The 16,676-nt window shown below is 40.3% G+C and overlaps 2 protein-coding genes across 5 annotated transcripts in view; one reads left to right on the forward strand and one right to left on the reverse strand.

The window, feature by feature from the left end:
• The window catches only part of PDCD11 (programmed cell death 11), a 1,563,481-nt gene extending 1,555,299 nt beyond the window's left edge, over nt 1–8,182 (reverse strand). The window contains 1 exon segment of the mRNA XM_044056566.1: nt 8,100–8,182. Within this exon segment, the coding sequence (XP_043912501.1) occupies nt 8,100–8,152 (53 nt within the window). The 5' untranslated portion in view covers nt 8,153–8,182.
• A 59-nt stretch (nt 8,183–8,241) lies between these two features.
• The window catches only part of ATP5MK (ATP synthase membrane subunit k), a 124,265-nt gene continuing 115,830 nt past the window's right edge, over nt 8,242–16,676 (forward strand). For all 4 annotated transcript variants that reach the window (XM_044056562.1, XM_044056563.1, XM_044056565.1 and 1 more), the window contains exon 1: nt 8,242–8,373. The gene's annotated coding sequence lies outside the window, so the exon portion shown is untranslated. The remainder of the gene's footprint in view (nt 8,374–16,676) is intronic.

A 16,676-nucleotide genomic window follows, 5' to 3' on the forward strand; every position in this document is an offset into this window, starting at 1 on the left:
GGGCCACCTTTGTGTAGGGGGATGGCATGTTATGCTTTCCAGGAGAGTTACACATACTATTCAGAGATGGAGAGGATCAATTAATAAAGATACAGGACAGGGGATGGAAGTAGCAGCCAGTTTTAGAAATTCACTGGGGAGTTGATTGGCTGCAAGGGTACACAGTTTTAATTCAGTTAGAAGCTTTTTTTTTTTACGTAACTAGTATGCATGGGCTTAAAAAAAAGAATGCATTAGGATTAAATACAGTTGAGGTGGGTAGTATTAGGGAAGAGTTAGCATTATGGTCTATGAGGGAGGTTAATGGTCTATGAGGGAGGTTAATGAATTGATAGAGTGAATACTGAATTGTGAGGCTATGCACTTGGGTATTTTTGGTAGATGCTGCTGGGGTTGAGGGTTTTCCAGGATTTAGGTGATAATACTTTGCCAAAATTTTTTTTGGGGGGGGGTCGTTCTGGTGTTTGTCAGCATGTTTGGAAATATATTGTTTTGTCATTGTCGACTGGTTTCTTGGCTTGATTTCTTAGTTGTTGATATGCGGTGAGGTTATCTATGTTTTTGGACATTTGGTAAAGGGACCAGGCCCTATCCCTTTAAGTAGTAGTTTAGTATCTTTTGCTAGCCAAGGTAATGGTTTGGTTTTGGTGCGGATCTTCCTTACAGGAACTAGGTTATTTAATATCTTGAGGAATGTACTGTCAAAGTATTGTACAGCGAGGTCTAACTGGAGGAAATTTAGTGGTGACCAATCACACTGGTATAGCAGTGAATTAAATATAGTGAGGAGACACTTTTTTGCTATGGATGTTTCTGAATATGACATTGTTAGGTGTGTGGACCAGTTTCCTGAAAAGAAAGGATAGGGAATGGTCACTAAGTGTGTCCAGAAGGCAGCTGCTTGGCAACATATGTTGGGCTTGTTAGAATCAAGTCCGTATTGACCGTTTACTAACATGAGTGGGAGAGTTAATGGCTTGCGAGAAGTTGTAGAGGTTGATGAAGTTGGAGGGTTTATCACAGGAGTAGGTAAATCAGTCTAGGTTGAAGTCTCCAAGTACTATTGTTTCTTGGTCGAAGTAAGTTGATGCCCAGCAGAGAAAGTGGCTTAGGAAAGAAAAAAAAAAAAACTAAACGCAATTACTAGGAAATGGAAATGAAAGTCTAAACCAAGGGTACTAGAAGTAGTCATTACAGTAACCGAAATAAAACAACTGGAAATAGGATTTTTAGAAAATATATAAAAAAATTGGAACACAAAGTTGATGTAGTACCTATTTGTCAGCAATAGGTTTTGCAGCTTATGCTCGTGTTAGCAAGAGCATTTGTCAGAAGTTTAATTTTCATATTGGCTGCAGTGCTTTTAAATGCCCATTTGTGTCTAGGAAGGGGAAAATACATGTTTTCCTTGTCCTTGTTTCATAACTTAATAAAACATTTATTTTAAACATCTCTTACAACATAGGCAATCATACATTCATGTACATGCATACAAGCCATATTGACTCATACATTCATGTAAATGCATACGAACCATATTGACATGTTCACTGCAAACATTATTCATTTTTTAGGGTCTATATCACATCGAACTTGTACAAGTTCAAATGATGTAATATCAAACCCAAAAGTCCGAAAAGCAAAAATAGCAAAGCCAAGGCACATATGGTGGGCCGTTTTCGGGGCTTTGCTATTTCCTAAACTGTGGTACAATCTCAGAGTTTGTATATTTAAGTAAGGGGGGGGTGGGTGACAGCCCCCCCACTTTAGCTTAAACTTTTTTTTTTTTTTTTTTTTTTTTTTGTTAGGAAACAGCTAGCTATTTTTTCCCCTGAGAAAAAAACTGCTGTTCTGTGTGCTCGTTATTGTGCAGTTTCAGATTTTTGGGTTCAATATTACATCATTCGAACTTATACAAGTTTGATGATGTGATATACACCCCATTGTTTTATAATCCAACTAGTTACTGTCAGTTAAACATTACACTTCTGACAAAAGGCTCATGCTAACACAAAAGCTTGCGCAGCTGCAAAACTTATGGCTCACAAATAAGAGAGGTACTACATCAATATGTTTAATAAAAAAAAAAAAAAAAAAAAAAAAAGCTTGAACATTAACACAATGAAGACTCTGTGCTCAGAGTCCTTTGGGCAAGCCATTACACCAAAAATTCTAGCAGATAACAAACACTTAAAATGATGCAAAGCAATAAAATTCCCCCTGTATTTGAGAGGGTGCAAACAAAATTACCCATAATTTAAGAACTCAGCTCCTGGACTAAGGGCAGTCAACTTTATCTTAGTTCCACTAAAGAAGTATACACCTTAACTGTCCAGATTTCCAGTCTGTTAAACATAAAATTTGTCTTTTTTTTTTTTTTTTTTGCAAATTACTGTTGACTCAAGAGTGCTCAAAACTCCACACCCTTCAAGCCCATCTCACTCTGAAGATTGTAGACATCTGTGCCGTGGCTTAGTTTGAAGCAGAAGAAAGTACTCCAGCTGTGCAAGGCTACAGTGCCTTCCACACATTTAGACCAAAAGCAGCAAAGATTGGAGTCAAAGTTGGTGGTGTCTCAACCTACGTTTGCAACAATCATACCTCCAGTTTGGTTAAACAGGATGATACCACGGAACTTCTCTACATGCATGTCACCATAGAGAAGGTCCCTCACCATTTCACGGCTAGCTACAGGTCACCATAAATAACCCTAGAGTCTCAACTCTTACCTAAACCTACTAGAGGCACACAGCATCCAATCACTCTATTCATGGGTGATACTAACCAGCCCTCTGTAGACTGGGAAACACACACTGTCACAACACTTCCTGGACTTTAGTAACACAAACTACCCTGGAACAGAACAGTGCACGCTCCAACCAGGGAATCAAACATACTGGATATAATAGTGGTGAAAAAATTGCTTGAAACCACCACGATATAATCCAAGTAGCATTTATTATAAAAAGTAGAACAGGAACGAGCGCTTTCACACAAACAAATTGTGCTTCATCAGGTTACAATCATGCAAAGACTTCCATTGTCTTTTATAGAGGCCCTTTGTCATAATTAACCAATTAATCACACTAATTATAATCAATTAACAAAATATGAACTCATTAGCAATAGTAAAACTTGAATAAATAAAGTACTAATGCTATTCTCAACTACCTAATATTATGTTTAGAAACAACACAGAGAACCTATTGTGTATTTCATTTAAAACACATCATTGAACCTTCTCCATTCTGTGAATATCACATTAATTGATAAAATACATAAAATTATTCAAGATATCGGCATTGCGCCTCAGTAAATCAGTTCAGGAAGCAGTGCCCATATTTAGAAAAAGGCAGCAATCCAGGATATGACTTCTATTGAACTTCTGTTAAACGATCCTAGCTCATTTCTAAAGACATATTTCCATAACAATTTATTACGTTCTAATATAAATATTTGTTACAAAACAATTAAATCATTGACATTTGCATAGTCTTAAATGTAGCAGTAAAAGATTAATTCATCTCAACATATTAGCTAAAGGCCTTCTGCAGACAGCGTTCGCTGTTAAAACAAACCTACAGTCAGATGTATTTATATTTGCGCCTTAATGAATTATATGTCCGGGAACGGGAAACATCACATTGTAGCAACTAACCAAGCAATACGCTTAGCGCAGCAAAATGCTGCAATGTTAACCATGGCAAAAAATATAATACAGTCACAGAGATGATGGAATCCATGACCATAATTACAGTCTGGCAGTCAAAAAATAGCCAGTATCCAAAATACATAAATGTCCCAGACAAATAGATAAATAAATAAATGGGACTTGTACACAGTCCCATCTAATCACAGACTGAGCTATAGATTAGAGTATATACTACAGACTAAAAAATGAAATGCAAAGCGCCACTCCGTAAAAACATTCAGTATGCTAAAACCTAATATAATAACAAAAAACGATTGTTACAAATATAGAAATGATATAACCGACATAACATGTAAAGGAATATCCATGTTTGGATTCAAAGTTGGTGGTGTCTCAACCTACGTTTGCAACAATCATACCTCCAGTTTGGTTAAACAGGATGATACCACGGAACTTCTCTACATGCATGTCACCATAGAGAAGGTCCCTCACCATTTCACGGCTAGCTACAGGTCACCATAAATAACCCTAGAGTCTCAACTCTTACCTAAACCTACTAGAGGCACACAGCATCCAATCACTCTATTCATGGGTGATACTAACCAGCCCTCTGTAGACTGGGAAACACACACTGTCACAACACTTCCTGGACTTTAGTAACACAAACACCCTGGAACAGAACAGTGCACGCTCCAACCAGGGAATCAAACATACTGGATATAATACTGACCAACATGGCAGTGTGTTGCACCCTCCCTGCATGTCACATCTTCACTAATAAAGTCAGATCACAAAGCTGTCTCTTTAGAAGTAAAAAATCAACCCAGAAAATCTAACTACACTAGGAGTTGGGAACCATTCTAAATTCAAGGCTCCCCTTAAACCCCAAACCACAGCTACCTATGCAGAATTATTCACAGTCTCTATATAAACGTGCGAGTGGCTGCAAACCCGCAGCCATATCTACCAGAAATAAACCCAAAGCAAACGCTATAAACAAACCCCACTGGTGGAATTTTCATCTAAAAGTAGCATAAACAAAAAACGTGGCCAAAATCGGGAAGAACAAATGTCTCACAGACAAGTACTCTCTTAGACCTTTTAGTTTTCTGCTTAGTTGTACAAGTCCAGCAAAGCAAACTATGAGGTCTGGATAGCATCACAGAGCAAGGACAATCAGGGCCTTCTTTAGCTATGTCCAGAACCTGAAAGGAAACCCACAGTAGTGTGCTGAACTGGTGGTGAATGGTACTACCTTCACCGATCAAGGTGACATAGCAAATCTACTGGCTGATAAGTCGCTCAGACTTCACTACCTGCCCCCCCCCCCCAACATAATTCTCTCAACTACTACCAGGGACTAGGTGCTGGCGGCACTTGCCAAAGTCAAGAACAGTGCCTCCATGGGTCCTGGCAATGTTCCTGGTTTCCTGGCAATGTTCCTGGTTACCTCCTCAACAATCTAAAATAAGACCCATCAGTACCACTTGAGACACACAAACTACAGCTCTGAAACAGGCTATTTTTCCAAATGAATGGAGGACTGCAACAATCATTCCCCTCTATATGGGCACACCATCAACCAGAGAACTACAGACTCAAACTAACAAGTCTAATATACAAAGCCATGGAACACATTTTAATGGAAATAAACAATAACACTGGCAACCTGCAAACACTGAACCCATCCTAGTTCAGCTTTAAGGGAAGGGCATGCCTACCTAACCTGGTTAGGTCACCAAAGCAATGGACGAGGGTAAAACAGCATATACTGCTTATCTTGACCTGGCCAAGACATTTGATACAATACTTCCCTTGGGTACTGTGGACAAACTCTCTGAGCAAGGCATTAATCCCTAAATAATTTGCTGGATTCTTGGCTGGCTCACAGATAGGAACCAAGAAGTCAGGATCAGCAAGACCACCTCCACCAAGAGACCGGTCACTAGTAGAGTACCCCAAGGCTCCATGCTGGGCCTGCTCCCGTTTGGCATCCACTTCTTGGAAGTTAAGGCTAATGTTAAAGGCCTCTGTCTCACTAAGTTCACAGAGGACTGTAAAAATAAGAGACATTATACATTCCTCAAGACACAGACAGCTTGAGAAGGTTTAACACAGACAATGACTGTGCCAAAACCATACCCTAAAACTCAATGCTAAAAAAAAAAAAAAAAAAAAAAAAAAAAAAAAAATATATATTTCATTACGTTGCCCTTTGGGAAACTGTTGACCCAAGTTAATTACTCCTCAATAAAACAGCAGTAAGAGATCTGAGAACACACCTGGGGTGGGAGGTTGGCATAATGGTTAAGGTGTTTGCCTTATAAACCAAAGGTGCAGGGTTTGATTCTCAAATGGGGTAATTGGCTAGGCTTAAAATGGCCCACAAAGGCAGATAGCCTAGTACTAATCTATGAATCTATGTAGACAACAATTTGGCCTTTGATCAACATGTAGCTAGTATAGTAAGAAAATAATTCTATATCACCCAACTTACAGGTATGGTATGGCATTGCATTAAAGTCAAAGTAAGTTAGAGCACCACTCTACTTGGCCTTCATCTGATCTGTCACTAAATACAATGCCTCTTCTGGCATGTATCCAAGCAAACAGTTGCAAAACTTGGAAACCTACAAAGGCATCTCAACAAGATACTTCAGGACATGAATACCTCGTCCTATACTTAACACCTAAACTCTCCATCCATGTATTCAGTCTCCAACAGGCTGCTGAGAAGGGAACTTTGCCTGGTTTACAGAGCTTATCCAGACCGAGTAATGATGCATTAATTGCATATCTAAAAAACAAACAGCACCAGAAATATTACATCCAGGGATCTGAACATAACTCGTGACTAACAGAATGTGCTGCAGGAACAGGTTTGTGTCCCAAAGGATCTCCACACTATGGAATAAGCTCCCCATCCACGTGAAAACAAACAGAGCATCCCTGACCACCATAAAATGAAACCTTGACAACTGGATGTGAAATCATAAATTTACCCCTCCCCCAATCTGGCCCTTTCATGTTCTTTATGGACACAAGCCGTCAATAAGAAAAAAAAAAAGTTGCATCCATCATTTCCTTACAAATCCTTAGTCACTCCCCTACTAACATGCCCTCCTCAAACACCCATACGATTCTGGGACCCAAATGGTTTTGAGTGTGTGGATAAGCTTGTAAGGGCCTTAGCTGTCATTAGCTAGTAACAACCAATGACTAAGGTTACCAAGGATACATTTAAGCTTCAGACCTTATATCCATCAAAAAACTGTACAGCAACATAACCTATTATTCTAACTACTTTTTTAGTTTTACAAGAGCAATGCTTAAAATATGTCTATTTTTTCGGCCTTTGCCACCCCCAATTAATTGAGACTTTATCCAGATTTCTTGCAGTAAGAAGTTAAAAGGAATACAAACAAGTCAGAAAGAATGTCTGCTCGGTTGCCCCAACAACATAGGTCTTTCTTCAGAATCTAGAGGGTCTTGAACCAAATACAACAAGTGTCCAAATAGGAAAATATACTTGAAAACACACCACCCTATAAAAAATTAATAGCAGTACAAGCTACTGTACAAATAATCTCCCAGTGAGAAAATCATAAAGCCAGAATTGAATCCCTAAAAAACAAAACACTCCCCAGCAAGTTCTACTAGAGGTGCACCCACAGAATAACCAAACAGCAAATAAAGACAGAATAACTATAGCAGCCATAATTCACTAGCTTTTAATCACCCCAAAACGCACATCACATCTCACTTTACTAAACAAACACCATAAAAAGAGAGAGTCCGTACAACTAAAGCGTCAGAGCTCTTTAAATAAACGCTCCATAACGTTTAAGTTTGCTGTACTTCTGATATCACCCCCCCCCCCCCAAAAAAAAAAAAGCAGATCCACACGTAAAATTTGTCATCATTTAATAATATCAACTGGAAATAAAATGCTTCATGTACATCAGAGATTCATTAAATAGAAACTGTGTCACACTTTAACAAGCAAAACAGCACAGGAAAACTAACTAAAAGCACAAGTGGCAAGTAATCGTTATCGCCTTGCAAAACAGAACTGCAAACGCTATGAACAACCTCAGACACACACACACACACACACACACACACACACACACACACACACACACACTAAGCTACAACTCCACCACACTCAAATAAGGATACATACAAATGGCAACAGAATAAAATATATTAATAAAATGCGTTTCAAGATACGGTTACAAAAGTTATAAGCATTGCAAAGAACTCTAGCCCCACTTTTCACCACAAAACTTATTTCCAGTTCTTCAACAATTATAAAACATACAGTTAAATCCACTAGTAGCTTCAAACTCTAGACAAAACGTCATGAACTAAAAAAAAAATAGATATATATTTACTAAAACAAAAAACTACTATGCAAAACACAAACTGACTGTAAACTACTCACATGTTTATCTGTGTTTCGAGATCCCGGTAGCAATCTTTGCAATACCCGCCCATAAAATTTACTTCCTCTAAATTAGCCGTGCCCCCAAGATTGACACTAAAGCTGTACAAATTGATGAGACGTTTTCTTGATAGGCGGTTTATTCAGCCAATTGATATGATCATTTCAGGATGGGTTGGCTAGTGCCTTCTTTCTTCTTCACTATAACATTGTGTAAAGCATTACTTCTCATTAGACAGCGAAGGGCATATTATATTAACATTGGTCTCCACAGGTGAGGTATATGTGGATTATTAAGTTTTTATGTTATTTTTGTATGGTAACAAAATGGTGTAGAAGATTTTTGGTGAGTGTTTATTATATTTATATGTTGACCTTAGTTTGTTGATAAACTTGAATTTCTTTGCTGTATTTAGTGTTAATCTGGGTTGATTATTTGAAGAGTGAACGCATTAGAAGCGTTAATTTGATCGACTTATAGTATTTTAACTACGTCTCATTTTATAAATTAGTTTTTAAGGTTTTTGTCTGGACCTAGGCCACAAAGCCTTGGGATGGAGGTAGGGAAATGGTTCTTGCAGGAGTGAAGTATAAATAGAGGTCAAGTGCTTACAATTTCTGGATAACTGTATTATTGATCTCATTTTTTTAAAGGTCTGCTTGTCTTTGTTAGTTATATGAATGGAATGTAGTCATTTTATATTGGCCAGTAGTTAGTACTCCTCGCAAGAAGTAATGCTGAGTCTCTGAAACTGGTAACTGTGCGCTTGGTGTTGTTCTTGCTCTTAATCTCTGAAATCCAAACTTTAGAACATTTCTTTTTTTATAATACGGAGAAAATTAAAATGTGGAACACTTACTAACAACATTAGCTGTGAAGCTCGCAAGATCTGTAAGCATTTTATTTTAGTTATTTATTTAAGATAAAAAAATCTCCGTAACATTGTAACTAGGAAGTACTTTTGGGGCTTGTTATGATGACTCAGAAGGAGTAATGCTTCTCATAATGAGGTATACTTAACAAAACTTTTTATTTCTGGGATGTCTTTTATTTTTGCATAGTACAAGTTTGCAGGAGCAAAGTAGTGTGGGAGTTGTAGTGACTGCACTTCAAGTGTGCATTCACTGTAGTGTTGGGTGTCTAACTCAGTAACAGCATTAGTAAAAAAAATAAATAAATAAATATATGCATTTTTTTTTAAATTGCAAACATTTGCTGTATATTTTTTTGTTTGTATTGATTTGTGGTCTATAGTAACCAATACAAGAGCTCAAAAGTTGGCTGTTTTTTAAAAAAAAAAAAAAAAAAACAAAAAACACCCGGATTATACTTTTTAGAAATTATTTTTATGTTTGAAGTCTGGTATATATGTCCTGAGTTCGTAGGATCAAAGTAAATGCACGGCCTCTTTTCGAGAAAGGCAAAGGCGGTTACTCCTGGAGTAAGCTTATAGGTAACCATCCCAATCATTTAGGTTTAATTTGAAGGATGTTATGGTGACAGTTTTGTTTAACTTGCAAAGGAATTCTTTTCTAGAGAAGTCTCCAACTTATTTTGTGTTGGTGGACATTAAAGTCCCTAGTTCTTGTATTAGTGGAGTTATCTGATTTGTGTAGGTACAGGAGATTAAGAAGGATGGGATCCCTGATGACATTTAAGTATATTTCATAGATAATTCCGCAAAAGTCTGTAAGAAATGGGCTACTGGGCTAACGCTTCAAGCCTTTCCTGATAGCTTAGGGACTTTAGGCAAAAAATATTCTTGGTTAAGAACTTCTGGGGCTTTTCCACTTTTGTAAAGTGTAGAAAGACTCCTCTCAAAGTGGGCATTATTCTCAATAACTGGTTTATCTAGTGTTGGTGCTGTTCAGATGATGCCTTATTTTGATATGGATATTATGGCTTTAGATATTGTGCTACTGACTGCTTCTGTGGCATAAAAGGATAATACTCCCGACTACTGCCCTGATGACCCAGTTCAAGTAGCGGCTTGGTTACTTGATGGACTGACCGGGAGAATGGGTGTGTCTGTTCTGGGGAGGGTTGGTGCTGCTCGTGACTGTGTCTTGACTGGTGCATGGGACTTTAAAGTATTGCTACATGATTAGTGGTAGAAGGAGCTGGGTAGGCATATCTTCTCAGCAGCTGTGGGTGGGACACGTTCTTGGTGCTGTCTGTTTTAGTTGACAGCTATGCTGTCAGCACTGGGACAAGAAGGGGGGAATTAGGCTATCAGAAAAGCACCTCATTGAATGGATGCCTTCTGGGCCCATCTCACCTGTGCCTAGCGACAAACTATCCTTTGGAACATGTATGAAAAGGAGGCTGTTCTCTGAGCAGGACTTCCTCCAGAAAGAAGACCCTACCAAGGAAAAGAACAATGGACAGTTATTGTGATGGGATTTAACATGTGGAGGTACAGGGCTAGCAGAAGTGGCTTGACAGCTGTTGGGAAAGAGCAAAAAGATAGTGGCAATGCTAAATAGGTTTTTCAGATTTTTTTTTGTTTGCTATATGGTGGTTGAGTAAGAAGGAATTAAATGATAGAGGTTCCAAGATTTTTGACTGTGTAATAATTTTGGGAGGGTGTATTGGCTATGTTGTATGTCTAAACAGAGTTTACCAAATATGACAGCGCTGTTCTTCTCTTGTATTTAATCTTTGCCCCCTTTTTTTTTTTTTTTTTAACCACTTATTACAGTAGTTGGCTCCTGCTCTAATGAATGAGTAACTGAGGAATAGATGGTAATAAAGCTCAGTTTCATTCGGTTGCAAACTTTTAGTTTTTGGTCCAGGTTGCAGGTCTTGATCCTCAGCTACTGGTACTGCTGTTATTGCTCTAGATCCCAACCACTGTACTACTACCTCTAGTTGTAGTGCTACTGGTAGATTGTATCCATAGTATTCCCTGGCTGGGAGCGTCTGTGTGCTTGCAGCCTTGTGTTGGGGCTTAAAACACACACACACACAGTCCCTCCCAAACGTGTGGTCACCAGTGTCAGGCTGGCCATAAGGACTGGTTATGCATATGTGTAACCACCCTAGGGCTTCTAAGGCAATCAGCTCCCCCAGCCTGTCATCCCCCCCCCCCAAGCTTTACCCCCTTCTAGTGATTGCAGAAGGAAGCCTGTCATGTTCACACACTTCTCGTGGTAGTCAGTCTCGTCCTCATTGAGCGTGTATGCTGCTAATTAAACTTTAATAAATGGGGCCTTACGGTTTTATCTCACTATGTCACCAATGAGATTGGTTATCTGCAAACTGAGTAACCAAAAGCTACGATTCCTGGTCTGGAGAGCGGAGAAACAAATGCTGAAAAGCAGAAGTCTCCATACCAAGCCCTAGAGCATGTGTCTAGTTACACTCATACTTTGTGAGGAGTTTCTTGGCACATTAACTATGTTTTTTATCTTTGTCAGTTGGTTAGCCACTTCTCCCCTTTGGCTTTACTTTTTAAGGCACTTGGCTAACAATGTCAAAAGTTGTAGTATAGAATGCTTTGACCAGAACCAAATAAGCTGTGACAGCAATATAAGTCTTGTATTTGGCCTTCTAGAAGAAGTTAAATTGATTAGACAAGACCTTTCTTTGACAAAATTGCACTGGTGAGCGTATATCTGGATTAAGGTATTTGGTATCGTAGTTTGAGGTTGGGTATGATGTTTTGGCCTTGTAAATAATACTAGTCAGAATAATGGGTGTATAGTTTCCCACCCCATGGTGGGGACTGTCCTTTGGTAGAAGTATCCTCACTGCAGTTCACCATATTTTGGGGATATGGCCTGTAGCTAAACTAAAGTTAAGCAGTTTGAGGGATTCCACAAGGGCACTTTTATTAAGCAGCCGAATTATCAGGCTCTGTGGAAGTGCTATTTTTGGTGTTGTTGACTTGCCTGTCAACCTCTTAGCACAAGAAATCTGGACAAAACCAAAAATGATTTGGGGGTGGGGAAAAATACACAATTAGGGACATGGTTTGAATATTGTTTAGCGTAGAAAGTTGCTAGACTAAATGATTTTCAGGCTTCATAAGACTTCAGAAAATGCATACTAACAAAACAAGTGTCTCATTTATATGACTTCAGTTCTTGGTAATGCATTGGAAAACCCCAGGTTTTCTGAAGAACAGACCAATAACGAGGCAATATTTGGACAGTTAAACAGTATGGTTGGAGTGCACCTTCATTATGTACTGCTTTGTGATAGTAGGTGGTGTACAGGATTTCTGAAATGTCTACTTGGTCTGCATGGTTGTTGCCAGTTTGGAAGTTCCGAACACTGCTGGATGTTTCTTAGCTTCTTAGTGTAACTAAAGATGAACTTGTCCTTGGTTTCAGAAACTCAAATTTATGGTATCTTGCTATCCTAGGTAATAATTGCAGCTTCACTGATGTTCTTGATGCAATCTTAAACCACACAATAGATGTAATTTTTTTTCCCTCATCTGTTCTCCATTTTTTGTCTTGTAAAGGTTCTTTAAGCTGCTAGATCACAAGTGACTTTTTATTCCTCTTGTTGCTTTTAATATACATGGCCAGGTCGAGGCACTTAACTATATGGGAATGGGAAGAACAGTTGTGTAAACTCTTGCTGCAACCATAGATGTTGTTCTCTTCACTGCTACAGTATTCTTAACCTGAGGGATCACCCACCTGAAGGCACCTGATGTCTTCCAGTATACAAACGTCTTGTGTACTGTAGGGTATGTGGGACTTCTCGCATAGGTTAGAGTTGGATGTAGGCCATAAAAGTGACATACCATTCTCAGAACTGAATGCCCAGGAGGAATGCCAAACTAAGGATATGGGTGGTCGGTACATCCAAGCAAAACAATAGAGTGGGGGGAAGGAGGGTGGGATAGAATACTGCAGCAGTGAAGAGCAAGATATCTATGGTTATGGTGAGATTTTACAGAACTATTCTGTGTCCTTCTATTCACTTGCTGTGGTATTCTTAACCTGAGGTGAAGTGCCAAAGCTCAAGAAGGGAGGAGGATGGAGCAGTGGAGTTTTCAAAGCTGTCTAAAATGGCTTTAGCAAATCTGGATCTGGAGATGCTATCCAGTTTGTAATGTTTGGTAAAGGTAAGAATAGAAGACCCGTTGGCTGCTTCAAGACTGTTATCTAAGCCCTTGAAGAATGCCTTGGAGGAAGCCATAGCCCTGGTAGAGTGGGCCTTACTGGTGGAGAGGCTCTTTACATGGATTGTGTAACAAGGGCAAATATTCTTTTTTGGAAGTCCAAGAAGAAACCAGTCTTCTTGGAAACTGGTAAACCCAGAACCCTGGGATGAATTCACAAATAGCTGATCAGATTTCCTGAAAGCTTTAGTTTTGTCTAGGTAAAATCTAAATTGTCTGTGTAATCTAAGGAGTACAGTACCTTCTCACTGTGGTTTTGGGGTGATGGGAAGAAGGTAGGTACTTGAATGGACTAGTTAAGAGTAAAGGATTAACCACTTTTGGCATAAAAGGATTTGTTGTAAAGGATACCCTGTCCTTGTGAAAGACCAAGAAGGGGGGGGGAGGGTACAGCCATAAAGACTTGTAGCTCCAACAGCCTTCTGGCTGAAGTCAAGGCCACTAACAAAACTGTTTTCCCAAGAACAACCGTGTTTAAGGGAGGCCAAAGATGTGGGCTAAAAAGGGGCTATGGTCACCTTTTTTTTTTTTTTTGTTTAAGTAGAAGGAAATTAAGGTCCCAAGGAGGAGGAACAGATTTTCTGGGAGGCCTAACATGAAGGACACCCTTATGGAATTTTCACTTCTGGTCGGAATGCTAGACTGGGAGATGGAGGCAGCCAAGCAGAAATAACTGTGGGTGATTTGAAAGAATAAGCCAACCCAGCAGAGAGCAAGTCACACTAGTAAGACTACCACTGGGATTCCCACTGTCATTGGGTCTTGATTCATAGAGACACCAGATTGAATAATCTTTTCTACTTGGAAATGTAAAACTTTCTAGTATTGGCTTTTCTGGCCCCCTACAAAACCCTGAGCACCTTGTCCTGAGAATAGGATTCTAATTCCTTTCAGACACCTATCGCCCACAGTGTCAGCTGTCGCATTAACAGGTGTGGATGCATCAGGGATCCTTGGCTCTGTGGGAGAAGATCCACACTATGGATAACTTGTGGTGATGGCCCTTGGCTAAATGCAGAAGGAGAGGGAACCAGTGCTCTCTTTGCCAAAAGGGAGTCACCAGCAAGGTTTTTGGTTGGTCCTGTCAAATCTTGAGCAGGACCTTGTGGTATTAAAGGGAATGGAAGGAATGCATACAGAAACATACCCTTCCAAGAAGAGGAGAGGGTGTCTACTTTCCAAACCAGAGGACTTGTGACACTGGCACAGAATGTAAGTTGTCTGTTCATGGGGGGAGGCAAATCTGTTTTGAGGAATACCCCATTGGTGGACTCGGTCCAAGAACACATCCTGTGAAGCATCCATTCGTGTGACAGTCGGAGTCTGCCACTAGATTCTGGTTGGAGGGAATGCACACTGCCTGAATAGTCGTGGTATTGGGCAGGAAATTCCCTTATAAGTGCCTACATGCAAAGGAGAGTATTTGGTCCCCCTGCCCCCACTTGCTCACATAACCACAACTGTCATGTTTGTGAACAGCTGGAAAGGGCCGGGGCAAAGGAGAGGGGTGAAATGTTTAGAGCTAGTAGCAATGCTCACATTTCCCTGATGTGTTCTGTTTTCTGGGAGGGAGATCAAATTTCCTGAACCGTAAACTTGCCCAAGGCTGCTTTCCTCCCCAGCCTACCTCTAATGCATTTGTGTAAACTTCTAGGACTGGGGTGATAAGATACAGAGGTAGTCCTGGATTTAGATCTGTTTGGATCCATCGGAGCAGTTCCCTCTTCAGACCAGGAATGAGCGGGACTTTGAATTCTAGTGGGTGAGAATGCTGGGTCCACACAGATCTGAGGAGCCACTGGGATTTCCTCATGTGGAGTTTTGCCATTGGCACCATGGGAATGGTTGAAGCTATGAGTACCAGCACCTTGCGGAACTCTCTGGCTGTGATGTGAGTCAAGGGGAGAAGGGAGTGAAAGAAGGACCGAAGGCCCTGCACCTTCTGAGGTAGAAGTGACACTCTCACTGTCTATCTGGATTTGACAACCCAGGAAAATGTGGCCCTGTGAAGAGGTGAGGCCTGACTTCCTAAAGTTGATGGTGAATCCCATTCTTCCAATGAGGGAAATGGTTGTCTCCAAATTTTGGAGTACTGTGTGGAAAGCTGGAGCCAGGCATTTTGTGAATACCCTTGGAGCTGTAGAAAGACCCAAGAGCAAGGCAGAGAATTGAAAATGCCAGGAACCCACAGAAAAATGTAAGAATTTGCTGAACAGGGGGTAAATGGGTATGTGAAGGTAAGCAATGCTGTGCTTCCTTGTGGAAGGATGAGATGAAATAGTTCAGAGTGTCAACATTTTGAAGGAAGGAAACTTTTTAAGAAGGTGTTAAGAGAGGATAGATCCAGAATTGGTCTCCAGGGCCATCCTTTCTGGGCACTAAGAACATTCTTGAATAGAAGCCTTTCCTCCTTGAGGTTTGAGGAATCATTTTAAATAGAGCCTTTTCAGAGGAGCTTTGGGAAGTGGGGCAGCTGCTCTCTTGGTGGGGTGGGGTGGGGGTTGAGGGATGTTGAATGTGTGACAGTGGCAAACCATAAAACATCCTTTTTTGATTATGGCAAGAACCCAGCTGTCTTGGGTTATGCTTTCCCAGACCCTGTGAGCATTTGAAAGGTGAAATGAAAGAGGGGAGAGGGAGACATCTGCAGGGTAGTCAGACTCTCTGCTTTGTCAGGAAATGACTGCCTTTGTTGTGAGGGTGCCTGTGAACCCCTAGGCTTTTGTTGTCTCTTGCCTCCTCTGGAAGACTTGCCAGAGAACTGCTGAGTGTGGCTGTGGACAAAAATGGGTTTAGATGAGGAAATTCCTATGAATCTTGGGCACAGCAGAAACCAAGATATTTCAACTCAAGTTCCTTATTTTTTTCCTGTAGGGACTTTAATAGAGAAGCTGCTGCCAGACCAAATAAGGCTGAATTATCTAATGGTACATCCATTAATTTAGATATGAAGTCCTCCTGGAGGGCCTGCAACTTAATCCAGGAAAATCTGAGACCTGAACCAGTAGTAACTACCCTGGCTTAAGCTTCTGCAGCATCATAGCTGCATTTAATGGTGTGCCTTGCCATTTGGGAGGAAGCTCCTAAGAAAGAGCCAAGACTTTTCCTTCAGAATCTGGAAGATGTGCAGTGGCACTTGATGCTTGAGACGAGCTGTAATGAGTACTTAGTCATACGTGTCCGATTAATGGCTCTGAAAGCCAAGGTGGCTAAAGTGTAGGCCTTTCTTCCCAGTCTCTCAAGGGTTCTAATCTTTGTCTGATGGGAGAAGGATGGTAGAATGAAGCATCCTAAAGGGTTTTCTGCAGCTACTGAAATAACTGCTGGGTCTGCATACGGACACCTAAAGAGGAGTTTACAATTCTTGGAGACCTTTGTAGAAGCAGTCTGGCTTCATAGGAGCTGGGGCCTGGTATTCTGGGTTTGGGAAGCATTG

This window comes from Protopterus annectens, chromosome 14.part0 (genome assembly GCF_019279795.1).
Source record: "Protopterus annectens isolate FY-2018-M chromosome 14.part0, PAN1.0, whole genome shotgun sequence".
Lineage (NCBI taxonomy): Eukaryota > Metazoa > Chordata > Ceratodontiformes > Protopteridae > Protopterus > Protopterus annectens.